At 40.0% G+C, this 26,642-nt stretch overlaps 1 protein-coding gene across 2 annotated transcripts in view; it reads right to left on the bottom strand.

The window, feature by feature from the left end:
• Positions 1 to 313: 313 nt before the first annotated feature.
• The window catches only part of arid3a (AT rich interactive domain 3A (BRIGHT-like)), a 44,918-nt gene continuing 18,589 nt past the window's right edge, over positions 314 to 26,642 (bottom strand). Inside the window, exons 4-9 of one of the 2 annotated variants that reach the window (XM_042417232.1) lie at positions 7,797 to 7,869; positions 5,666 to 5,849; positions 4,357 to 4,598; positions 3,704 to 3,994; positions 1,777 to 1,866; positions 314 to 949 (exon numbers count right to left, since the gene is read on the bottom strand). In XM_042417232.1, the coding sequence (XP_042273166.1) occupies positions 792 to 949; positions 1,777 to 1,866; positions 3,704 to 3,994; positions 4,357 to 4,598; positions 5,666 to 5,849; positions 7,797 to 7,869 (1,038 nt within the window). In that variant the 3' untranslated portion in view covers positions 314 to 791. The remainder of the gene's footprint in view (positions 950 to 1,776; positions 1,867 to 3,703; positions 3,995 to 4,356; positions 4,599 to 5,665; positions 5,850 to 7,796; positions 7,870 to 26,642) is intronic. The other variant, XM_042417233.1, reaches the window with a different exon arrangement.

Here is a 26,642-nt window from a genome sequence, read left to right as displayed (position 1 = left end):
CACTGGAGAATCTCTGGCATTGATACGACGTGTATCTCAGTACACAACCGGTGCGTAGACCTGGACCGGACTCGCTCTTCCACATAGAGTCCCCGAATGGCTGCCATGTGAATAAGGTTATAAGGTTTTACACAAAATGAGGTCACAACGGTACATCGTTATATGCCCTGAAGAAACAACATATACCTTTAAAGCTTTTCTGATTAAAAATAGAGGATATTCATATTTTCTTTTTTTTCCATAGAATTCTAAATATATAGGTTTTTTTTTCCTGCAGTGAGAGGATTGTTAAAGATTTAAAAGATAAAACACAATAATGAGAATAACAATAATGATAATAATGACAATGAAAAGGTAAAATAAAATTTAAAAAAAAAATCTCTCCCCTAGAGGATAAAACATTGCTGTCAGTCAGTAGCTGTGTTTGTGTGTGTAAACAGTGCATTACCCTTCCTAGTTATTACCTTCTCTTTTGTTCTCCGATAGTCTGTACATTTATGCAGAAATAAATAATTCACAGGATGTGCATACATATTTGTTTAGCATATACTGGCTCTAAATCGGGATTTTTTTTTCAAAATCATTTTGGCTGTGAAGAACAAAAGAGGTGAGTTGGTGAGAGAAAACCTGAGATAGTGTACTTCAAGTGATTTGAGTTTCAGTTTGTGTCTTTCTGTACGGTTTATGGTTCTTCTCTTTTTGGCATAGATTCTGTAGAAAATGAGGTTGATTTTTGGCTTTACTTAGCGTGGTAATAAAAAAAAGGAAGAGGGGGGGAGGCTGAGGGTTTGTTAAGACAATGGGTTGCTGGAGGTTGAGGTTGAGGTAGGTGTGTTCTGCTGCTGATGCTGCTGCTGCTGTGGTGGAGCGACACGAGCGCTGACGACCTTGTTGGAGACGGACGCACCAGAAGAGGCCAACCCTGCTGCTGCCTGAGCAAAAAGAACGCCTAGAAAGAAAAAGATAAAAGAAATCCCAAAATTAAAAGTAAGAATTTTATATTTTAAATTCAATTTAAAGAAACAGTTCAACTTTCTGGGAAATATGTTTATTACTTCATTTTTTTCCCCCCAAGTGTACGATGAGAAGATTGATACCACTTTCATATCTGTGTGTTAAATATGGAAGTGGAGCCAGGAGAGAGTTAACTTAGCTTAGCATAAAGACTGAACACAGGGGGAAACAGCTAGAGGCTCTGTCCAAAGTTCAGAAATAACCTACCAGCACCTCTAAAGCTCGATAATTAACACATCGTACCTTGTTTGTTTAATCCGTACTCAAAGTTTTAGGGAGAGTTGTGTGCTGTGAGTGTTTTTTTGATGAACAACAGCACTTATGAGCATCTCTGGCTACATGGTCAAACAGCCTCCTCCCTACCTTTCCGTAGTCTGTATTGTGATGCTGTGTCTGACAATTTATGTAACTTTCTGAAACCAGCACTCTGATATTCACATCCTCTATTGCAGTGGAGAGAAAGTAAGGTTTGCACTTCTGAACTACTTCTGTCATTTTTCCTGTAAACTTTACAAAGAAAGTTATGAATACAAGACTATATTATTATCCAAATTACCGCCTCTCATCTTTCTGTATGATGGCCGGCTTTTCATCCTGCCTTCGAGTTTGTTAGTTCTGATCAGTTGAACACTTTTGCCTTCTGACAACAGATTCTGGAAAGTTTGGCTGCTGTTTCCCAAAATATTGAACTATTCCTTTAAACATAAAATACTTATTAAATTGAGAAAAAAAAGGCAGCCATCACATGACGGAGGAACTCACCTGTGTACACGACTCCATTGAGCTCCACTGACATGCTAATGCTGCTTGTGCCGTTGGTGGTGAGGTTCAGGGCCGAGTCCTGCCTGCCGTCTATGAGACAGACAAACCAGAGAGTTAAAGTGTATTCACTCACACAAAACCCATTAACTTACATAAATATCCAAAATGTCTTTGTATCACTAGTCACTAGTCAAGAGTGACCTCCCCTTGACCTTCCCCTTAATTATCTTTAAACCAAATAATCAAAAACAAACTTAAAGGGGACATATTATGCTTTTTGTCTTTTCTGTTATTTATATACTGTTGTGATGGCGGATATCTATGTCAAATCTGTGTTCAAACTTCCAAAACTTGAGGTTAATGTATGTAGAAAGGCTCCCTGTAAGTCAAAATCCAGGGCTTCAACCTGCTCTGTATGCTTTGTGACGTTTCTTTCTACCTTGCCAACGAGCTGACGTCAGCTTGTCACGCCTACTCATAAACGTCTGTCTGTTCTGTAGCCTTGGTTGCTAAGGTTGTTGCTAAGGTTTTTCCATGTGGTTGTTTGCATTTTGCCCACTCTCATATTTCAGATCATATTTCGGCTTGACCATGTACAGCTGTATTTGAGAAGTTGATGTTTCGAATTAAGAACAAGAAAAAGTAGTGAAACCCCACTATCATAGTTTGTTTCATGGTTTGTTGACGAAGCCTACGGAGCGGCCTGAAGTTGGCCAATCAGAGGAGTTTTTTGAACTGTAAATCATGCAAAAATATTCCAGTAGAGCCCCAGATTAAAAATATAGACCTGGAAATGTGCAGGATATATCCCCTTTAAACAAACTTCAAGTACACAGTAGTCTCAGCACAAGCAACTCTGTATGTGCACTTGCAGAACAATCCAATTGAACATTTCTTAGAAGTCACTTGTATGATCACTACTGAGAAACAGCGTGCTCTATCACAAACTGAGTGAAACCCAGCTATAAGATCAAAGTGGCTGCTAGCAGAAGGAGGGAATCCCCACATAGACAGACACATGTGTACTGTATGTATGCATGCATGCTGCTTCGAAAGCTAAACGGGTCAACATATAGGCTTGCTATGAGTTCCTTCCTCACTGTTGGGTGCTGTGGTTTGTGGCAAGATGACAAGAATGTTTTGAGACACTAACTGTCAGCAAGCGTGAGAATATGTGAAATTAAGCTCAAAGACATTCTAGGGTTTAACAATGAAATGTTAAATGATTTCCCACATAAACTGTGATGTAGAAATACTGATATGCATTAATGCCTCTATTCAGCTCTCTTTTCAACAAAACAAAAACAAAGCATGTAAACTGTGCTATGGTATGGATTATTTCTGGCTACATTTTCTGGCCTAATCCAGAGTGTAGGGAAAAGTCTGTAGATCTGTTGCCGTCACTGATTGGTTTGGTCATATCTCTGTGGAGGAACATACTTTGAGCTGATTGATTATTGTAATTCTGGTTACATGAATATAGATTTTGGAATTTCTCAAAGCAGCATTGTGCAGCATCTCTTATAATCCATGTACACGTTACCTTTAGGCAACGTCATTAATCACCAGGAGTTACATTTTTAATTTTTATGCAGATAATTCACAAGTATTGATGTCTGTTGAACCAAATGACCTCAATCCTATCTGATGTAAACAGATGGACAAATATGAATTTTCTTGATTGGTTTGGTTTGGTTTGGTTTTTCCAGTTAAAGATGAAGTTTTGCATCTGGGAGGTATTATATGGAAATTGTAGTTCTGTAACTCTGTAAAGCAGGTTCTAGCTTTCACCTCCAGTTGATCAGATAGTGGAGGAATTTCATCAATCCAGAGGGAACTTTCACTCTTTGATCTGATGTGAAAACATGAAAATCATGCCTGACTGGTTGCTCTGTTCTGCTTGTATTAGCTGAAATGCATTCAGTACCTTGGTTGTTGATGCGGATGTTCATAGGTATCTGGGCGGTCATGGCCAGGAGGTTGTGTTGCAGTGCTCTCTGCAGCAGTCGGTGGTGTTCCTCGGCCGGCAGCGCCATCTTCTTCTCTGGTGGCTCCCCAGCCTCCAGTTTGTCCCTCAGCTGCTCCAGAGCCGCCACCTGAGCCGCCATTGCTGCCTGGGCTGCTGCCGCCTGCACAGAAGCCACCGAGTGACCTGCCAACGCCCCCGCTGGCAAGCGAGCCACACCGATCCCTGGTAGAGGTTGGCCTCCCTCCTCTTCTAGTCAGACAGAGAGGAGACAAAGGAGAAAAGAGGAACTTCAGCTTTGCGCGTTCAGCTGAATATGATGTGTTGATGTGATCTGCCTAGCACAGATATATTTAGGTTCCTCTCTGAGCAAAGTGACAAACAAACTGTCACAAAAACCTAACATGAGAAACATATAACTCCCCAGTTAAGATCTCTTACTGGTGAGATGTTTTAACTTTGCTTCCTTTTGTAACCAACGTCCTGACTTCACCAACAAGAAACAGTTTGCAGTCGAGTGCAGGGCAGATGTATACTATAGATAATTTAATATTTTTTATAACTCAAAATGACATCGATTTCAAACACCACTTCCTTCCAACAGTGAATCTCACCTTTCTTGATCTTCTGGATGGGGGTCAGCGAGGCCCCGTTGGTGCTCACTGTCATGCCCACACTGGGGATCTTGGGCGAGGAGAGCATGGTGGGCGTCCCGTTGGGGGAGTATGTGAAGAGGGAGCTGCCGAAGCTCTGTCGTCGGCCCTCCCGCCGATTACTGTCGATGGCCGCCTGGAGCTCGTTGGGGTTGCTCAGACCCCTCTTATCACATTCATACGGGTACAGGTACTTCATGTATCTACAAGGGACACAGTGTATTTATGTTTGGTTAGCAGCTTCTTAACATAGCCGAGTGTATTTGAGACATTTACGTTTGGCCTTCTGGTGAAAATCTGTTCCTAAAACATATGCAAAGCCTTAAAATGAACTTAAACTCAACTTAAAGGGCAAGTCAGCAAATTTTAAACATCAAGATCAGTTTACTCATCCTGGGAATTACTTTTGAACCTGTGAAAACGTCTCCTGTGGCTCTGGATGGAGCTTTTTAAAATCAGAAAAAAGTAATGCGGGTGGTGTCATCAGGTTTTTCTCAGCTTAGGCTTGAATGCTACACATTTTTAAGAGAAATCCTGTGTAAGAAATGTGAGGAGGAGTTTAACAGACATGGCCATTTACCAGGCATGGAGGGACTAACAAAAGATGTTATCAAGTTGCATTATGGGAAGAGTCAGAGCCATTGTTTTTAGAGTTTGACTCATTCTTGAGACTACACATGCCTCTGTGGCGTCTTTTATTAATTTGACTCTTACAAATCCCCCAACTTTATGGAAATACAACTAATTATTAAATCATTTGAGTACCCCTTTAGCTACAGTAGCTGCTCCTAATTATTGCAGATGGACATTAACTTGAAGCGATAAATGGAGATATTTAATAATGGTACAAGATGCTTGAAAATGCAAGACTTGTTCCTGTAAGAAGAGATCTGTGGTGCAGCTAATCAGGAGTGAGAACGTACTGCAATCTGACACAACTACAGGAAATGACTTCAAACACAGGGGTTAATTGGTCAAACGAAATGGTTGTTGACATCTGATAGCCAGCGGCTCCACATGCTTGAATAGCTGAGCGGGACAAAATGATTACGGTTATGACAGTTGTGGCTACCTAAAGTTACTTGAAACTCGAAACGCTTTTGCTGATTTAAACTCTGGCAAGATAATGGTCAGCAAATCTGCCTAATAAACAAGCTACGTGCATGTTTAGCTTGTAAATGTTTGAATCCAGTAAGCCAAAATGAAACAAAATGAGCAATTTTCAGCTGTGAAAGACCAAAGAGAAAAAAAACTGTGTGTGTGTACTGACTGTGTGCGGAGGGTGAAGGCTGCACTGGTGATTGAGGTAGGCAGGTTGAGTCCCTTGGTGATCTCCCTCCACAGCTTCTTGTTGATGACCTCCACCAGGCCGCCCTTCTCTGTTACCAGCCTGTAGAGCATGTACAGATCCAGGACCTGCTTGGCCATGATGGGAATACGATTCACAGGAGTTCCTGGAACAACAGATACACAGAGCGGAAAGGTCAACAGAGAAAAAAAAAAACAAAACTCTATCATGGCAGGAAATGTCTACAGCATGCAGCTTCCTGTACATAGACAGCAGGGGGAAAACTAGAATATAAGCATGCAATATGAGTATTAAGCAATAACAAACATGACAATTAATAGTAAAGATAAACTAACATTAAATACAACAGCTCTTATCTCTGTTCAATAAACAAGTGGCAGTGAGTTTAGTGGTTACCCTACATTATCTATGTCCATATATCGTTTACATAATTAAGTCAAATCAAGCTTATTGTCGATGCACCGGACATACAGAGGAGAGAAATTTCGTTCCTCCAGTGCCACAGTGTAACATATATAGACAAGAGACAAGTGTGCTCAATTAATACAGAATAAAAAGTCTAAAATACACATAACAATAAGTACAAAAATGTTCCCATTATACATAATAAATACAAAAATGTTCACATTAAGGTGCGTACCATATACAAAATGAGAGATGTAGTGTAGTTTGACACTGGATAGACAGTTAAATACTTTAAATATTTTCCTGGACTGGTTCTTGCTGGGAATCTCTGAAGTTCGGCATATATTTGGAAAGCGTACCCTGTAGGCCTTAAACTTCACAATATGCCATTTTCACTGTTTTACCAGCCAACTGTTTATTTATTGACATATTTATTCTCCACCCTGCATATTTTACCCTGGTCAGGAAACTATATTCACCCTCCAGCTGTCGAAGGGGCTGGAGGATCTCAAAATGTAACAGATGCTTCTTAATTTTGCGAGACAAACGCATTCTAGAGGAGGAAAGCTTATAGTTTGTAAATGTGTCTCACAAAATGGACAAACCTGTAACTGTCTGCTTGACATACTTTCAAAAACATCTACAATTCTGTATTTATCTGTAACATTAAGTTTTTCCCATTAAGTGAGATCAAAGTCTTCATTAAATTACATTAACTTAGACACTGAGTGATCACAAACACAACCTTCAGGCTGACATTAAATATGATGAATCTCTGTATATTGAGGGCTGATGTCTCAGTTATCAGTACGACCTGTAGAGGGCACTCTCAGATTCTCAGAGTGGACTCGGCAGACCCGCCCATTAGCGATAGCTCTGACACTGTAAACATCTAGTGCTGGTTTTTCAGTTGTGAGCACATGTCTGTTGTCTCTCATGTCAGTCGTTGGCCCACTGATCTGATTATATAAGACATAATTCAACCTGTCAAATTAAAACGGCTGCCTAGTATTTCATCTACAATGAGCCGTTGGAAATTTCTGCTGCCAAAACATGCAAATTACAATCTTGCACAATTTGCAATAGGACATGGATGTCTGGATGAGGAGAAATTATGCCTCAGTTTACAGTTTTGATGTTGTGTATGGCACCGGTATAAGTATCCTGCAGGGTGGCTGAGTCAGTGTTTGTGTTTGTGTGTGTGTGTGTGTGTGTAGTGTAGAAGTGTGGGCAAGCAGCAGGGCGGGAATGTAAACCAATCCATTCCCAGGCACTGATACGACGTGTCTTTTCTAGTTATAGCCTGGGAATGACGACAGGTTGCACGACCATAAAGCAATCATATCTGAAATGAATAAAGACCCCACCCATCGGAGTGAAAGACGAGTAGTCGGTGTTGATTCTCAAGAGAAAGATGGGTGGGAGATCGTCCTCTCTATATCCCCTATCTATTAAGACTCTCACTAGGACACTGGCTAGAGATGAAGTGAGGAGATATAATATGACAAGATAAGAAACTGAATGGAAGTAAATGTGATGTGATGTTTTGATGCAGCTGACACTAATTACTAAAATGCAGGAAATAAGTACCAATAGACTACAGATAAAAACAACATAAAACTATATTTCAGAATAGAAACAGTTAAAAACATCCAGACAACAATCTGAAAGCAAGTTAGTTACGTACCTCTTTTTTGCATGAAACTGAAGAGGTCATCCAGAAACTCTTTCCTCTTTGGGTCTCCATCCAGTTCATACAGCTGTGGAGAGAAAACAGGGTATTCTGCTATCACAAAAACAATCTCAATATGTGATGATAGATGGAAGACAAAAATGACCTCATGATGTCACTGTTACTATGACAACCAATGCCACAATGGGCGACAGCAAGAGAAGCACCATCTTGACAAAAATGCCAAAATAAATCAGCCTTAAAGATCAGTCATGAGAAACCAATCAGCTGCCTTCTGATCATACAGAGAGATGACAGAGAAACAGACACGTAGAGAAATGTTGTGGACCAGCCTGGCTTGATGAGAACCTGATGTGGGTCCAGCTGCTAGCGGGGCCCCGGGCTCCGGAAAGTTCAGTGAAAGTTAGCAGTAAAAGTGGGGCGCCCACTCGGGGGAGTACAGTAAGGCCATTGAGCCTGTGGTTGTTTTTCCAGCGTGGTTTGCCAGTGCGACAGCGAAACATCATCATGTTGGAGGTCTTTCTATTTATGTGTCAACAAAACATGGCATACACTTAATGCTAACATTTGCTCTCTCATCAGAGAGTGAACGGGCCACAGCTTCAGCACCTAACTCGAGGACATGTCAGCACGGCTCACAGTTCTGCGAGTGTTAACAATATCACACAGTCTACGTGAGGTAATCCAGTTTCATAATCTATTATTGAAAACGGCATGTTGTGACACACAATGCACAACTGAGCACAACCAAACAAAACCACAGAAACAGAACTAAAGCAGCATATTATTACTACACAGGCGTCATAAAAGCCCACTGCTAGCAGGCGGAACCATGGCTAACCCTTATGTTGCAAATATCACATTACAGGAAAGCAACAACCTCAGCACAAAAATGGCGCAATTTGCCATGATGCACGACAACTGAAATGATTAAGGCAGCAACTATTTTCCTTACTGATTCATCTGCAGATTATTTTCTCAGTTAATCATTTAGCCTATGAAATAGTGGAAAAATTGCATTCACAAGTTCTCAGAGGCCACTGTGATGTCTTCAATTTGCTTGTTTTGTCTGATTAACAGTCCAAAACCTTCAGATATTCAATTTCACGTCAAATTGTTTCTCAAATTGCCACATTGGAGAAGCTGAAACCAAAGAATATTTTGTCACTTTTGCTTAAGAAATTGACTGAAACGATTTATCGATTATCAAAATAGTTGCAGACTAATTTTCAGTCGATGGACTCCTCGATGAACCGTTGATTAGTTTGACTGACAGAAAATAATTTCTATCAACTATTCTGATGATCAATTAATCATTCATCAATCGTAGTCATTTTTCAAGCAAATATAACGTGTTCAAATTACTTGTTTTGTGGGACTAACAGTCAAAACCCCAAATATATTCCGTTTAAAATGATATAAAACAGAGAAAAGCTGAAACTGGTGAAGCTGAAACCAAAGAATATTTGACAGTTTTGCTTGAAAAAGAAGTGACTGATTTTCAATTTTAACCTGTGACCTGTAATTGCTTCATCACTGATAAAGTCACCAGTGAATGAGTGCACTAAAACTCAAACTGGACTGATTAAAATTTATGTGCATGTGGACTTATTTGCCAAGTACTAAGCTACTCTGCCACCACATCAATAAGTGAATAAAACACCTTTTCTCCTCCTACGGCTTCAGCAGAAGGAAAGTTTCGGTCAGTTACTTTAAGATTTAACCCGCCCAGAGAAAATAAAAATGAAAAGCTTGTCCAGCTGAAGTCGTGTATGATGGTGACAGCAGTGGCCTCTAACCACTAACAGACTGACCCTCATTGTGGCACTCAGCCCTCATTAGTGACGCCAAGTCGCCATAAGATCTTATTATCTAGTGGGTGGGGGGGGTGGGGTGGGGTGGAGATTGTTGGACTGAAGAGGGTTAAAGTGGTTGGGGTGGTGGGGGATGCCTGCTAATGTACAGGCCTGCTGGAGGCAAAGGGGGGAGTTTTAATTACAGGATGCATGCATTTCGTGAAGTGCCGCGCCATAAATCTCGGAAATTACCCCCCTACTCCCATCCCCCGACGTTGCTTTATTCGCTCTCTATACCTCTCTTTCTCTCTCTCTCTCTGTGTCCTAATCACACAAACAAATATTTCCCTAGTGGCATGTTGGGTGCGCTGTCACATGGAAACAGGAGGGTTTAGATCCTTGCTGGTCCAGATGTAATAATATGGCTGCTGACTGGAGAGCATTCATTTCAGTATTCAAATGATTAAAACACACACACACACACACACACACACACACACACACACACACACACACACACACACACACGTTGAGAGACTCAAACAGAAACAAAATCCTTTACTTTATGACACCAGTAGTCAGAGAGAGCAACGCTGAGATTTTCATGTGATTCACAGCGATTTAAAGATTAGTAATTATAGTGTTACGGTGCTGAAAGGCGGCATGTTGATAAGTTTTGCTGTTTCCCTGCCAACTGAAGGAGCTGGCAGCCTACAAGTGAAGTGTGTGAACTGGACACACTGGCTCACGGTATCACTTTTACTCATACATATCCAGTTTCAGGTCTCATACAGTATTCACTGTAAACATGGACACAGCATGCTGCTTTGTATCAGTGAACACGTGACAATAATCTTTAATTCTTGCAGCTGTTATCTTCTGTTTCTGCCTGCTGTCACGTTTGTGACTCTAATTCCCTTTTTCAACATCAGATTTTATCATGCGAACGTTCGTCTGGAGGAAGTGACAGTATATAAATGAGAGTATTCAGACTGCATTGATCACATGTCCAGGTGTCACAGCTCACGTTAGCATATCTAAGTGATGGTGTTTGGTTTAACAGTTTGTCCAGGTTTTTTTTGTAACTGATATATTAAAGGAATCCTGTACTCAAAGTCACAGGCTATGATTACATGACTGCAAGATTTTTAAAATAATCCGATTGAGACAATACTTCCAATTAGAGCTGCAACCATTAGTTGATTAATCGACTGACAGACAATTAAATTAAATTCAGCAGCTATTTTAATAATTGAATAATCGGCTTATTGTCATTTTTAAAGCATAAATGCCAAATATTTCTTGTTTTCCACTTCTCAAATGTGATGATTTAAAGCTTTTCTTTGGCATATGTGATAGTTAATTAAACATCTTTGGGTTTTGAACCGTTGTTCAGACATCTGAAGATGTCACCTTTGACTCTTGACTCTTGCACAGTCATTTATCACTATTTTCTGACATTTTACAGACCAAACAATTAATCAATTAATCAAGAAAAAATTGGCAGATTTATTGATTATGAAAATATTGTTAGTTGCAGCCCTACTTCCAATAAGAAAATGCCTGGAAAGGACACACTCAAAATAAACCAATTAATTCATTTTAATCAAATTCCTGAAGAGGATTTAAGTCCCATTTATACCGTAAACCATAATTATCACATTTCTCACTGCAATTTGCGGCTCTCAGCAGGAAACATAAAGCAATCAAACTGCTAAATGACGCATGCTCTACCATCTAAATCTAGTCGCATGTAAAGCTGCAAAAAAGAGAAGCTTGAAACAGCGTTTCTGACAAAATTAGGGTAAACCATGTCAGCACTATGACAGAATGGTAGGGTTTGAAGTTAAATACCGGAAGTTAACTGATGCTGTAACAAGCTGTGGAGGCTGTGCTCTGTTGCTGGTAAAAGGATTTATAAATGGAACCGTTCTACAAGCAGACTATGGAAGCAGTTTTATTCAAATATTTTCTTATTTACAACAAAGTCTATAGTTGAATTACTGTAGTCCATGTAAATGTAGCTAATAATTAAAAAAAAAACATTTTAGTTGAACAGCTTGACAGCAAAAACTAGGAAAATAATGCGGAAAAGCTGGAAAATGTGAGAAAATTTAACCAAACAGGGTTTGTCCAGTGGCTCCAAATGTACATCACTCCTCATACAGTAGGATGACTTAAAAAGACGACAACTTGCGGCTGGTAATGGACCAGCTGCATTATGGAGGGCAATGGCTGGAAAAAACAGCTATGGGGTGAGTTGGGGGGGGGGTGTTTCCGTCCTACTGCAGAGGTGACATCATCAGAGTGGGACGCTCAAGTGGTTTACCAAAGGCAGCCAATCAGGATCCTGTCCAACCGGCAAGACCACTGCCACCCCCTCCCCCTCTCCCCCTCATCATATCTTTTCTCGCTGTCTGTCTGTCTTATCTCTTCCCCCCCCCCCCTCATTGTTCTTTTATTTCTTTATCTCTGCTGGCTTTGCTTCTCTGCATCTATTTCTTTCAGTCTTTCCTTTCTGTCTTTCTTTCCGTCTCCATTTGTTCCTCAACTTCCAGCAGTTTCTGACTCTTCATGTTTGTCTCTTTCTCTCTCAGCTCCACGTATATAATAAGCCTTATGTACATTATAACTTCCCTGCCACCCATCCACCCACCCACATACAGACTTTATCAGGCACGAGGTGGGTGTGGTTGTTGCAGGCTTAGGTTTCCATGTCTATAGTATGTGCACTGGGGCCCCTCCTGGATTAAAGCTCTGCTATTCAGATAAACGACAAGAAACTAGATAAACGACTAGAAACTGGGCCAACTGGTAACGCTGGGAGCCAGTTCACGCCCGTCTACCAAATCCCTTGGAACAAAAAAAAAAAAAAGCCCATTAAAACCACAAAGCTGACTCAGAGACTGTACATTTCCAGATTGTTTAATAGGCTGCAGGCTTTTTAAAACTTGACGTTTAATTAACTTTTTTTTCCGAGCACCTCAAAAAGCGAACACTGGAGAAAAATTACAGACGAGTTGGTGAAGGGTTACACACGTCTTTTGTTGCGTCAAAGACAACATTTTGTCATGGTGACAAATGGTGGCAGTGGAAAGTTAACCAAATGCTGGCTTGTTAGCTGCCAGAGTGTCAACACTTCAGACTTCACAGCCACAGATGAACAAGTATTTAGCGTTTGACTGATGTTTCCCACGCTGGCTGTGTATGTAGGTCAGCGACAGGCAGCCTGTCTGCAGATAAATTATAAACAGGCCTTAGACTCAGAAAACAAAGCGGTTTTATACTGCAAATAATCAGTTACCAAAGAGCAGCCTGTTGCTGCAGCTTCGCAGTCATCAAAGCAGCAGTGGTGGGTGGTGGTGATAGGTAATACTGTAAGGGGGGGGAGTGTATATGTGTGTGTGTGTGTGTGTGTGTGTGTGTGTGTGTGTGTGTGTGTGTGTGCGTGTGAGGGGGGGAGGGGTTCACTTCACTGTTAATGCAAATGGCAGTTAGCAAGCCAGTAGCACACAAGTGTCACATAGCACAAAACAGAGGCTTTGCAACTGAAAACCAAAACTGAGAGGAGACCAGGGGATATCATCTACATGCTCCCTTACACCTGCCAATCACTTCAATCACCTTGAGGTGACGCTGACACACACACAAACAAACATGTACACACACACACACACACACACACACACACACACACACACACACACACACACACACACACACACACACACACACACACACACACACACACACACACACACACACACACACACAGAGTTCAAAGTTTAATAAAATATCACTGAAACTCTGGCGCATGGTTTTAGGGGCGGGCGACTTCTCATTACTCTTTTCAATGTTTAACCTATATTTTTCAGCGAGAACTGGTATCTATAGAGGAAACAGTGCACTGGTGCATGTATGTGTGAAAACTGCATGTAGTTGGGTGGGGGGACGTTCACTGCTGACACTTATCAAGCTGAATGGAAAATTCCTCTTTATACAAACTGACAGAGCATTACAGACTGTAGTTTACCAATTTAAATGATTTTACCCTAAAACTTCAAAATAAAAAGGGGTTGAAATCCTCCTAGAACGACTCAGTACCATCTGATGTGGTTCTAGGAGGATTTCTACCTCTTTTTATGTGTCGCCACTGATGTAAGGTTGCTGTCTTTTAAGCCTAACTATATCAAATTAACTGAAATATAAGAATGAGTGGTGGACTGACACAAAGAGACCTGAAAAGTAACCTTAAACAAAATGTAAAAAAAAAACAAAAAAACAAAAACACACACACACAAAAGTGGGGGAAGGGAAATTATAGCTAGTAGGGAGAAGGGTTGAGGTGGGGGGGTCTTGATACGGCCCATGAACACATGATCAGCTGTGTTCAAACAGTGCATTGTTTCTGACCAAAGCCCCTTTATGGGTGTCATTAATGTACCACAGCAAACTCGACCACCAGTAAAGCATCGCCTCAATATTCCCACAAACGAACCAGTGTCCATAGTATGTACATTACTTTAATCCCACAATGCAATGCACCGCCTTTGTTCCTGTGATGGCACATATTAATTAGTCTTAAAGCAACACAACAAAGCGTCAGTGTTGACACAAACTGATCGATGATTCATAAGTGTCAAACCCTCATTTACAGCTCATCGTAAAAACACTGTTATTGTGTGTCATGTTGTTTACATAAACTTCTGTGTTTTCAATGCAGTGACACATCAGGTGATAGTTTACAGTCACAATGTAACGAGACAAACTAAATCTGAACCAGGATACGCTTTGGTTTCTAGCGTGGTAACATTACACATGACTAAAAGCACAGAGGTCAGAGGTCACAGCAGTCTGATCAAACCAGAACTGAATATTCTTGGGTCTGTAGAACAACTAGTGACTGTTTTTTGTCTGCTGTACATTTACGTAGATGTTGATGAAATGTGTAGTTCAAGGAAAAAATATTTAATGTCAATTCTGGATGAAAGTGTTCACAGAGAGCAGAGATCTCCACTGGACACCAGCTGAGGTCAAGGCTAATTTTAATCCTGGTTCCTACAGGTGGTTCATCAGCTTTGGGTTTTTGTAAATTTGGCCTCAGTGGAAACAAGGTTTCTTCTGTGTATAGAAGGAATTTCACTGAGTGGGCATACATGCAAGCCCATAATTCAATTTTATTGCAGTGAATGCAATACTCTGGCTATTGAAGCTATTATGCGATTACCTTCATCACTGTAAGGTCATGAACTGAGCAGGTCAGTTTACACAGTCAGCTTTCTGATGAACCTCTTCAATATTTTAGGTACATAAACTGATGAAATTTATGTTTTCAACCTTCATAAATGCGGGGTGAAGTCACGAGTCAGTTGACCTTAAGTCTGATTTACAAAACTAACATCATGGTGCACTGCAAGAGGAAGCAGAGAGCGGATATATTTTCAAAGAGAAAATAGATTGGACTTATTTAGGGCTGCAACTAACGCTTATTTTCATCATCGATTAATATGCTGATTATTTTCTAGATTGTTTGTCTATAAAATGTCAGAAAATTGCGAAAAATTATGGTTATAATTTTCTAAAGTTGAAGGTGATGTTTTCAAATGTTTTGTTTTGTCTGATCAACAGTCCAAAAACCAATAATACTCAGTTTACTATCATGTGCATCAAAAAAAGCATCAAATCATCACATTTGATAAACTGAAACAAGCAAATCTTTGGCATTATTGCTTAAAAAAATACTGAAACGATTATTCGATTGTCAAAATAGACGCCAATTCATTTTCTATTCATCGACTCATCGATTAATCGACTAATCGTTGCAGCTCTAGACTTATTTTATATCAAGATAGTTAACTGTTTTTTCTCAGCTTGATTACCTCGATGGTATTGGAGAACCAAAAATATTTGTTGACGGAATGAGACTTTTAGTAGGCCAGAAGGTTTAAGAAAATAAATAAGTAACTTGAGATAATACACTGTGTTCTATTAAACAGTGAGTCAGCTGTGATTCGCTCTTGTTTTTTTCCAGCTGAAAATCATTGAAAAGCTCAGGCTCATTGTGTCTCAAGCGAAGGTGGAAATGTTAATTCATGCTTTTATATCGCCCTGTCTTGACTGCTGTAACTCCCTCTTCTCCTGCCTCAGCAAAACATCCCTGGATTGTTTACAAGTGGTCCAAAATGCTCCTGCTAAACTCTTGACCGGGTCCTCCAAAAGGCCTCATGTGACACTGATTCTGATTGCTGATTGTCATGATCTGCTGAAGCTCTAAGTCACCAGCAGGTCTCTAAGGTCCTCTGATCAGGGTTTGCTAGTTGTTCCTTGATCTAGGTTTAAAACTAAAGGAGACTGTGCTTTTGAGGTTGTGGCTCCTAAAATTTGGAACTCTCTCCCTTTGGACTTAAGATCTGTAGACACCTTTAAAAAGCAGCTCAAAAGCCATTTGTTTAGACTTGCCTTTGTGTGAGTTTTCTATTTTCTATTTATTTATGTTTTTTATTGTGTCTTATGTCTGTTTACGCTTTATTTCCTCTGTGAAGCACTTAGTGATGTCTCTGCTCTTGAAAGGTGCTATATAGTTACATACTTAAAGTTACTTACTGTGAGTCCTATTCACCTAACAGAGTTAATACTGAAAAGAACAAGTCGTCCTTGGAAGAAAACAAGTGTTTGTTCAAACCGTAATCAAGAAGCAGTCATTCTAGATTTGTGTACAGGTGAGAAACTAGATATTAAGATGAATCTCCAACTGATGTCATTATTTGTCTGTTCTGCATGACCACAAAATCTAAAGAGTTAGATTACTACAGTGACGAACCTGTGTGCTTGTTTTTCTTTGTCTTTGTTGCTCAGGATTACTTTATGCTGCTGTTTGCGCAACACTTCTGAGACATCACCTGTTAATCAAACAGAGTGAGCAGTCCTGTCACGTCTGTGGATAGTTTGACTTTCGTGTAGGTGGTGCTCTTTTCTTTGTCTATTCAGCTACGTCGCCTACCACTTTCCATCACTGCCTGATAACCAGTGTTAGGAACAAGAAATGCAAAAAAATTCAACCAGTCTAATGTTATTGATCAGTGCTTGAAACTTCAACTGATACAGTTAAAAGTAGCTACTGCTGCGTGTACTGTGCATTTCTGTTTTGGCATCAGAAGCTCAGGATCAAATAGCAAGGCCCTCTTTATGAAACTGACATTTGGTGATGACACTCCAACAGTCACAGAGGGAGAAATCCATTATAGGAGATGCAGAAAGGAGGTTTTCTACACACACACTAAAAGAAAATGGACCAGAATGCAATGCAGCTATAAGACATCCAGCAAACAAAAGGCTGGTCATCTGTTCCTTAATAAACATACTGTTCTTTGAACAAAAGCAGCTCATTTTACACCAGTTTTCTTGAGACTGTTAGGAGCCAATCTTAGAGATGTGGAAAAAATCAACTGCCTGTTGAATTGTTTAAATATAGTGGAAATAAGCCACTGCCCTTGGTTGTGTAAGTCTGGTATTAAATTGCTTCCTTGTGCATCTTAAATTCATCTGGAAAATAGCCTAATCTAGTCAGTCGACAGAGCTGACAGCAGTGTGACAGAAACCGCTCTGCAGTGTCTCCATAAGCTGACATCTATAATGAATCTATCTGTCTTCTGTCCACTGCGCCCTGCCCTCCTCCCATCCCCCCTCCCATGCGCACAATTAACAGCAACAGTAGAGCTGTCTGATTGCAGATGTATTGAACAGTGTTTTATTGACATGCAGGATCAGACGCATCATAATCCTAACTTTCCAGCCGACCTCGTAAATTCAAATCGACTGAGGATGAGATACTGTGCCAACAGCCAAAGACAAACAACGTCGCTGTGACTGACTGTATCTGATGTTGCTTTATCTGCAGCAGTCACACTTAAAGGAAGAAGGCGATAAGCAAGTTAGAAAAAGACACTGAAAATGAGGTATAGGCAGGCTGTTTGAATAGTTAAATTAAACTGCATATTGTAATGTGCCAAGTGTTGAAGCAGCTGTCATTCATGAATCCCCTGCAGCCATCTTTTCTTCAAGGTGTCTATTATGGCCTTGATTTAAGATTTTCCATGGCTAAAACAAACAACACTTTGTTTGACTGTGGTATGTTAAAGCTTCTCAGTCTGGTTTCCACCCCAGTTTCTTCCTCATTCAAGTGAATGAGAAGACGTATCCAAACTTTTGACTGGTTCTTTATATTTAGCTACAAACAAACAACCTGTAAATTTCCAGATACTGTGAGAATCATTGTCATAGAATAAACTCCTGGAAATTCAATGTTGTCCCAGAATCTCTTTGCTGTGGTGGTTTCTGTAACTGTGTGAGAAGTTTGTAAGTGAGGCCTCAGTCTGTGGGGCTTTGCCAGAAGGATTTGAATGCTTGGCTTCTGTTGGATATAAGTGGATATACAGTATCCCCTGCTGACATGAGAAAAGGGTTAAAACCAGTTGATGAAGACAGGACATGAAACCAGAATGAGCACTCTCCCACTCTCCCACGCCTACATTTTATTTTATTTATCCTTTATATAGTCAGGAAAGTCCCATTGAGATACAGGATCTCTTCTTTCAGGGAGTCCTGGTCAAGAAGAAGCAGCATAAGCACATAAAAAAACAGAACATGCACTCCATTCCTGCCTGCTGCCGTCAGCCGCCATGGCTCGTAGATTTGGATAAGAATCAGAAATAGCAGCCAGCTTTCCCAGGCCCTCGAGAACCTGATGTATGTAGTCCTGAGCAATCCGGTCTAACCACACTGCTAATGAGTAGTATCACGATGATAGACGCCCAAACAGGGCAGGGCAAAGCTTAACAGACCGGAGGAAGGGAAGTGGGTGTAGCACCAATTTAAGATTATAAACCAACGTATTGAAAGAAAGCTACCAAATAACTGATACTCTTAAAATTACCAAAAGATGAGACGTATATCTTCAAACCAGCCTTCTCCTCAAAATGTTAGAAAAATTCTGACCCAGATAAACATCTATTGAGCGTTTGTGTGAAAGCTGAAGGTATTTATTCAGCGCCAGTGCAGATGCCATGATAATGTTTGCGCCTGAAAGCAGAAAGATGGAGACAGAGATAGAGGGGTAGCTGAAGGTTCAGAGAAAGGTTGGTAACAGTGCTTCTGTACAAAAAGGACAAAGACATGCAGGAAAATCAAACAGAAGAGTCCACATAATGCCTATTTTAGCATCTCTACACTGGTTACCTGTACGTTTTAGATTTGATTTTAAAATTTAAATGATTACTTTTAAAGCACGTTTTGGGTTGGGTTGGCCCCTGATTATAACAATGACATACTAACCCCTGATGAGCCTGAATGCAGCCTGAGATCCTGCGGCAGAGGTCTGTTAGTAATTCCTAGGTCAAGGTTAAAAACCAGAGGAGACCGAGCCTTTGGAGTCAGGGACTCCAAAGGCGACTCTTGAATGACCTGCTGGAGGAGATCAGGCAGGCTAGCTCTGTTTCTTCTTTTACATCTCTCTCAAAATGCACTTTTTCAAATTGCATTTGGTTATTGTTCCATTTTTACTTTTACTTGTTTTTACTTTGTTTTAGTAATTCATACCTCGCTTGTCATTACTGTAACAATTCTACTTTTATTCAGTATTTATCTGGTGATTTAATCTGGGCTGGAAGAGGTACTTTGCTGCTTCTTGCTATGAAGAGAGGAAGTTTGCACCGTCAATCAGAGTGATGAATGAGCAAGGAAATGAGTTTAATGGCTGACAAAGGTGGCCTTATAAACATATCTGGCCCACCATGTCGCTCATCAGAGACTGAGATGTTGTTGCCACGTGGCCAAGCCCGCCCCGATCAATAGGTGGGTGGGCTGCAGTTTGACCTCAAGCAGCTCCTACGTTTGTCCTCTGCATAGAGCTGCAGTTTTTAAATTCTGATCTGAGACAGACTACAGCACAAAATAAATCAAGCTACCTGTGGAGTTTTTTGGAAACAAAATTGAGTTTACATTCACTAAAACGCATTGTGTGTATCTATGAGGTCTAATTATCGTGTTGAATGTATTTTCTTCCTCACATCAACATCTGCCGAGCTGACTTTTAGAAGAATTTGAAACGTACATTATTTACATCCATGTTCGCCTGATAGCAGGCTTCCTCTTCCTTGCATTGCGACATTTCTTGGCTGTCACTTACTGTTATTTACTGGAATAGCATGAAACCAGACAAAGGACTGTGTATCACATCAATGACATGAATGCGTGTCCTTGTGCCAAGCAAGAGATACAATCAAAACAGGCACCTACTTTTCAAAACATTGAGCCACAGAGCTTCAAAAGCATATCTTTAAATGTGAAAACTGAAATGTATTAGTGTTAAAAGGACAATGAGTAAACTGACATTTACTGGAGACAGTTGTCCCAATTCAGTTGCAACTTGGAGGCTTATGTAATGATAATCATGTGTAGCAAACAACTATTTTGTGACAAAATTGCTGTTTGTTTTTAGTATTTACTTTACTGCACTCACGCTGTACACCGGATGTGTGTCTTTTTAAGATAACTGACCTTTTTTTTTTTTTACAGCGGATCTTTTGATTTCTCATAGCAGATAAAAACAGGTGTAATTAATAACATTAATAATTGCTTCATCCCATTTAAGCATACCAGAGAGACTTGTCTGTGATCCAGCATGCAGCCGTTATTAATGTCATTAGTGTCATTTGGCTTTCACATTGCTTTCTTGTTTTGACATGCCAAATATCTGCAGAGAAAAGGGTTCATTATCAGCTCATATTAGTGTGAACTTCAGAAAAGGTTAAGAATCAGTATTTGTATCTGTGGCGTCAACAAATTCACAACTCCTGCTGTGCCCACACAATTAGGGAAAGTCAGCTATTATCATACAGACGAGACAGAAAAGCGTGAGTGTTGTCACAGAGGTCAAATGTGCCTCAAAGATTATGGATCAAAGCACTAATAGGTTTCTTTGTGAGAAGAGAAACGTGCTCTGCTCTGCATAATGTTTTGGCAATTGACCGTACAAGCTTATAAGAGCTATAGATCATAACATGCTGTATATTTTCCACTGCTACTCAGTCTGGTTTTATTTCACAGCAGGACAAAGAATGTGCAGCTAAGTATCTCTATCTATGTTTGACCTACTTCTTAATTGATTCATTCAATATTGAAAGCTTTCAACACATGCCACCTTTTCAGAAGCATCTGAAGGCAACAGCATAAATGCGCTTCTTTTGTTTGAATGAATGCCTTCCATTGGGTCGTTGTATGAAAAGATGTCACTTAGGGTTTTGTTTGTTGACAACTCCAACCCTTCAGTACAGACCTATTTCTGTGCTTATATTGAAATACAAGGCTACAGAGTGCAGGGTTCCTTATGTGGGGACAAAAAGGAAAAACAAAAAGAGATAAAGCAGCATGCGCACATTCTGGCGAGAAAGGAGGAAGGGACAGATCAAAAATAACATTCACACATAATAGCGGAAAACACAATGAAGGATGTGGGGCTTGTGTGAGTCTGCATGTTACACAATAAATGCTCATTTCCTAATTCTATATGAAGGCTCAAAGATGTCAGGAAGCATGGGGGAGCAACTGAGCAGTAATCAAAGAATTTGTCAAAATAAAAAGAATATAACAAAACACACAACAGCTAAAGAAAGAGACAGGATGAAACAGCTAGCCTCAGCCTTTATGCAATCTTTGTTTACATTCCTGCTCCAGCCCCCCCCCCTCCTCCTCCTCCTCCATATTGAGCGCCTGCCAATTTCCAGAATTCCCATGGCTGTACAGTTTCTGACATCAGCGCCATGCTGCACGCTAGGCGTCGGACACGATTCAAATGCTCTGCAGGGCTTCACAGTCAAAATGAGCATGTACTATACTCTACTTGGCATCGGTTCAAAGCTCAATGCCAACTAACTGACTTTTTTTCCTGTTCCCTCAGTCACACCTACCATTTCCCCTCCTGTGCTGTTTCTCCTCCACTCAACAGGAAGACTTTCATAGGTCTTCCCGTGCTGCCACAGCCTTTGTTTTAGGCCCTTTGTTTTCATGGCATGAACAGGGCCCATTAACCCTGGTTTTATTACTGTTAAACACAGATCGTTGCACACAGAGGATTCTCCAGGCAGGGTATAATAAATTTAATGAAAACTTCCTTACATTGACTAATTGAACTCCTGCTTACTCAGGTTAAAAATGTCAAATCCAAGTTAAATCTAAGAGAATGGGTTGAAGTAAAAAAATATGTTAGTAGTGTTTAAAATATTGCAATGTTGCAAACTGTGCCAAGACACAGTTTGATATAGTTTGACATCAGTTATTCATTAACAGTAAACAGCTCAGTGGATTTGGTGATCTAAGAAGGATATTTAACCTTGTCGAGAGAGCAGGTGCAGAAACAGTTGTGAGGGACATCTAAACATTTAAAATAATTTCCTCTGCAGATTTCAGTTTTGCCTTTCCAACTACACAAACCTACCTAACGAACAAACAGACCTCTTCATTCAACCCAAAGGCAGATCAAAAGGCCTCGATGAAAACTAAAGTGGAATATAAACCCAACGAGCACTTATTAGACAGCTGTATCAGCAGAAACCTGACGGGCAATCCCAATAAGTGTCGCTCCCAATTGGCTCTCATTTGAGCTACACTTCCTGTAGTCGCTAACAGCCCCCTCCCCCTGCTCACAATGAGCGTGTGTGTGTGTGTGTGTGTGTGTGTGTGTGTGAGCAATTTAATGTTTAATGCCAACTCCCCTCCATTCGCCCTGATCATGGTGAGTGCCATGAATTTTTAAAGACATCCCTACTTTACTGTCCATCTGGGCTCCATCTGCCCAGCTGCTGGTGTTTAAAGCAGACAGAGACACAGGAGAGGAGACTTCAAAGGCTCTGCGTGGCCTCTGGACGATTTCTGGCCTGAGGAGGATATTGTTTATAAAGGGGGCAGGGGAGCAGAGCCAGTTATATGAGATGTATACCACAGCATTGAGGAGACTACACATTAATGAAACAAGATTGTGATTGTACATCCACAACCATTTTTTTTTTCAAGATAAGAGTTAGAGTTAGAGAAAGTTTCTGGAGTACGGAGTAGTTACCTGACAAGGCCTGCATGGTCAAATTAAGTAAAAAAAGGTGAAGTGTGTAAAAATATAATTGGTCATGACTTTTTCCAACCCTTCATCTCTCACATCTGTAACGTTTAAAGTCTAGTAGCAAGACAACTAAACAGCTATTAGTTAACTGTTGGAAGGAAAACTTTTAACAAGAAGGCTAAGCTGACCACCTAACATAGCTAACATAACTGACATAAAATGGCTGCATTTTTAGTTAGTATCAAGACAAAGGTATTATGAAGCCCTTAATGCCGCTCAATAGTTATAAATTACTTCTTTTTGTACAATTAATCAATATTAGTTATTTAATTATTTATTAATATGTGGTTAGAACGTTCAAATTTTGACATCGTCTTCAAAAAGGGTCAGTTTAGCAAAGTTACCCCTTGCTAGCCGTCGCTGTTGACAGTCTTCATAGGAACCACTTCCTACTAATGAAATTGTGCCTCCAAACCTACAGTATTTGGTGAGATCATTTTAATTTTTATAATTTGGGTAAACTCACCCTTTAATAAAATGCTTTAAGGTTTAAGTACTGTACTTGGTTTAAGTTAAACAAATTCTACAGGTATTTTCCTACAACACCAATTATGAGTCTGGTGAAACACTGTAATTGGTCGGAAACTCCGATCTTTCGAAATAAAGGAGTCTATCATCTTGACAGGAACACAATTTTTATTTCACAACTTATCAATAAGCTACAGAGCTAAACTAAAGAAAAGAACATGACATGCAATATCACATGTCACCTGGAAACCAGGAAGTTATTGTTCTTAATCAAACTATAATCACACTTTTATTATAGTTCAGAACTATCTAAATCAAATATTAACTGGTTGACTCCATAGATGCAGTTTCCAGCATTTGACTGGTGGCTGATGGGAACAGATGCATGTTAGCCTATTGGCTGTACATGTAGGATGGCTCATTACCATTAATGGTACCATTAATGTTAAAAGGAGTGCAAATACTTCCTGGAAATAAAAATGCAGGGTGCAGTGCAGAGTGTGATATTGATATCTCAAGTTGCAGCTGTATGGGGGGAGTTCGAGGTATGGTGGAGGGTTGCATTGGTATCACTGAAATAACTCAGTTGAAATGGCACTCCACCTGCAACGCAAATCAGTTTCAATTACAAAACAATCCAACGATGCTGGCATAATTTGATATCTGCATAAATCCTTGTCATTCTTCCACCGCAGCCAGATATGACACCACTGGACAAAGTGGCTTGAATATTTTGATTAATTCACTTAAAACCACAGTGTAATCAGACATCTGAACAGACAGCAGCTCCTTGCTTGATTTAGTCTGACCTTTCAACTGAGAGTGTGCAGAGAGGAAGGTGGCTGGATGATCCACGAGGAATGCATGTTGGGGCGCTCAGCCTGGTGCAAACATTATCTAAAAGTTGGATTTGTGTGCATGTCTCCTCACCTACACGACATCTTTGGCATTGATATTTGTGAACATCTGATATTTGACTTACTATCTTGAATCAAAAAACCATTGCTGACATATGAGTCTGTAATGCTGATTGAGACATCGTACGTGATATCGGGCTACACAAATGACGCAACTTAAACGTAAGAGAGAAAAGGACAGTTTTCAGTTTGGAAGAGCTCCAACTGCTTTAGACTGATAGAGGCACACAAGGTTTCTGCTGAGGATCTGGGGTTCTCAGTGGCCACATTATCACCCTCCCTCAGGCACATTCCAGCAGCCTCCACCCACCTGCCCAAAATAAACTGTAAACCCTTAACCCTTTCCTCCCCACCCGGTGCCCTCTGAAACGCTCAACCTAAACATTAACTCATTACTCATTAACTCACTAAGCAATGATCGTTTGCTTTGGGCTCTCTGCTTCCAGAAATTAGACAGTAAAATGTGCTCAAATCATCACAATTACAGATATTACTGTAAAAATGTCAACATTTTACATTCCATAGTCAAATAAAGTCAAGTTAAAATGTATTCATATAGCCCAAAATCACAGGCTTTACAATCTGTACATATATAAAATCTTCTATCCTTTGACCCTCAGTTCAGATAGGTGATCATGTGGATCATGTGATAGATAAACTGAACCTACATTTACATATAATATCTGAGGAAGTTTTTTAATGTCAATGCTGAGATGTTGGGGATGTTTTTTGTTAAATGCAGTGTTTGGATTAAGTGTATTTTGGGACAGAGTGGGAATGTCAGCAGCACTGACAAAGACAGATATATCAATATCAATCAAATATCCACAGGAGCTGGGAGGCTGGCTGGAACGACGACAGAAAGAGACAGTTGACTCTGTACATTATGTACACTACACCGCCTGTCTAAGATGTTCTGTAGCATCACAGAGGATAAAGGACGTCCATTGTTTACTCGTTTTTACCCTCTGCTATTACTCTGGAGAAAGAAAAAGGTAATCTAAATACCTTTATATGAATTTCTTGTTTTTTTAATTGTTTTTAACACATTCTATGTTTGGTTGTTTAGTGCTTTGTTTCCTGTTTTGTACTACTGCTGTCCAAACAATCACCCTTTGGGGACAATAACTTTATTGAATCTTGAATGTTGCATGTGGACAGTATGAAGTGTCTTTGTGAACACAATAGCATATTAAGACCACCTGTCTCACATAATAAATGGTATTCTTGCTCCTTTATCCCACAGGAAACACAACAGTGCAACCAGAACTCTGTGAAGACATAAACTGGGACTTTTGTTTTTTGTTTGTATGTTTTTAACAGTTTTTAATATGGAACAGAGTTTAATCTGTTGTTTATTTATGGGTATTTATCTCCTGCATTTTAGTTGACAGTTGATTTGGACACTGCAATTTCCATGTTTTTATGGATGAATAAATTGAACCTTTGAAAGTTTGCACTGAAAATGTATTCAAAACATTTGTCAGTGGATTCAACTACAGCCACCTTTTTACACGGTGAGAAGAAACTGTGTGTTCAGGAGAAAGAAGACGAAGAAGCAAAATAAAAAAGACACACACAACAAATATAATTATGGCTGAAATCACAGAGTATGATTTGCACAAGGTTAGAATTATCAGGGGACAGACTGTCATCATCATCACAGGTGGGTCATTTCACTTCACACACACTGCAGACACAGCACATTCACACAGGATTATAATCACTGGGTATAGCTGCAATTATTACTAATCACTGTTATCATCCAAGGGCAAAATTAGTCCTGTGTGAATAATGTGCAAGATTAAAATCCTACAATCCCGATATGATAAGACATCAGTATTGAGGAGACTGAGGGCCACATCTCCCTAACAAACTGTATGACGCATTCAAATGGAGAAGCTTTTGATTAACAGTATGCATTTTGGTCTTCCACCCTGCTCTGTCTCTATAGTTGGAGGACGTTGTGTAGGCGTGACATAGGTTTTAACCAACAATGGATTGGGTAACACTATCTTTCGAGTCAAGATACTGGCTGTCTTGATTATATAACTGCCAGTTAGAGTAAATTCATGCGTGCGTGATCTACTGCTGACTCACATGTCATTATGAAAACTATTGCATGTCCTACCTGAAGAATAAAAAAAAACAAAAAAGACACCAACTGTGGAGTGAGTAATTCACATGGAGCTTTACAGAGGGAGGGGTGAACTATTTAGAGAAGCAGAACATAGGTTTTATGGGAGTTATAATCCATACACACAGTAATTACAAGACATAGGCCTTAATCTATGGTTAGGGTTAAAAATAAAGCACATGTAAACTGGGCGCAATATGTTGGAGTTCATTTGCATTAGATAGCTCCAACAAACTGAAGGCATCAATACTGATGTTTCCTAACAATTACCAAACCAGTTTTCTGTTTTTCTAAAGGATCTTAGTAATGACTGCTCAAGATAAAAGACAACCTGCTGCTCATACTGTCAAACAT

This window comes from Thunnus maccoyii, chromosome 7 (genome assembly GCF_910596095.1).
Source record: "Thunnus maccoyii chromosome 7, fThuMac1.1, whole genome shotgun sequence".
Classification (NCBI taxonomy): domain Eukaryota; kingdom Metazoa; phylum Chordata; class Actinopteri; order Scombriformes; family Scombridae; genus Thunnus; species Thunnus maccoyii.
The sequence above is the reverse complement of the archived record's forward strand: the minus strand, read 5'-3'. Positions and strand labels throughout refer to the sequence as shown.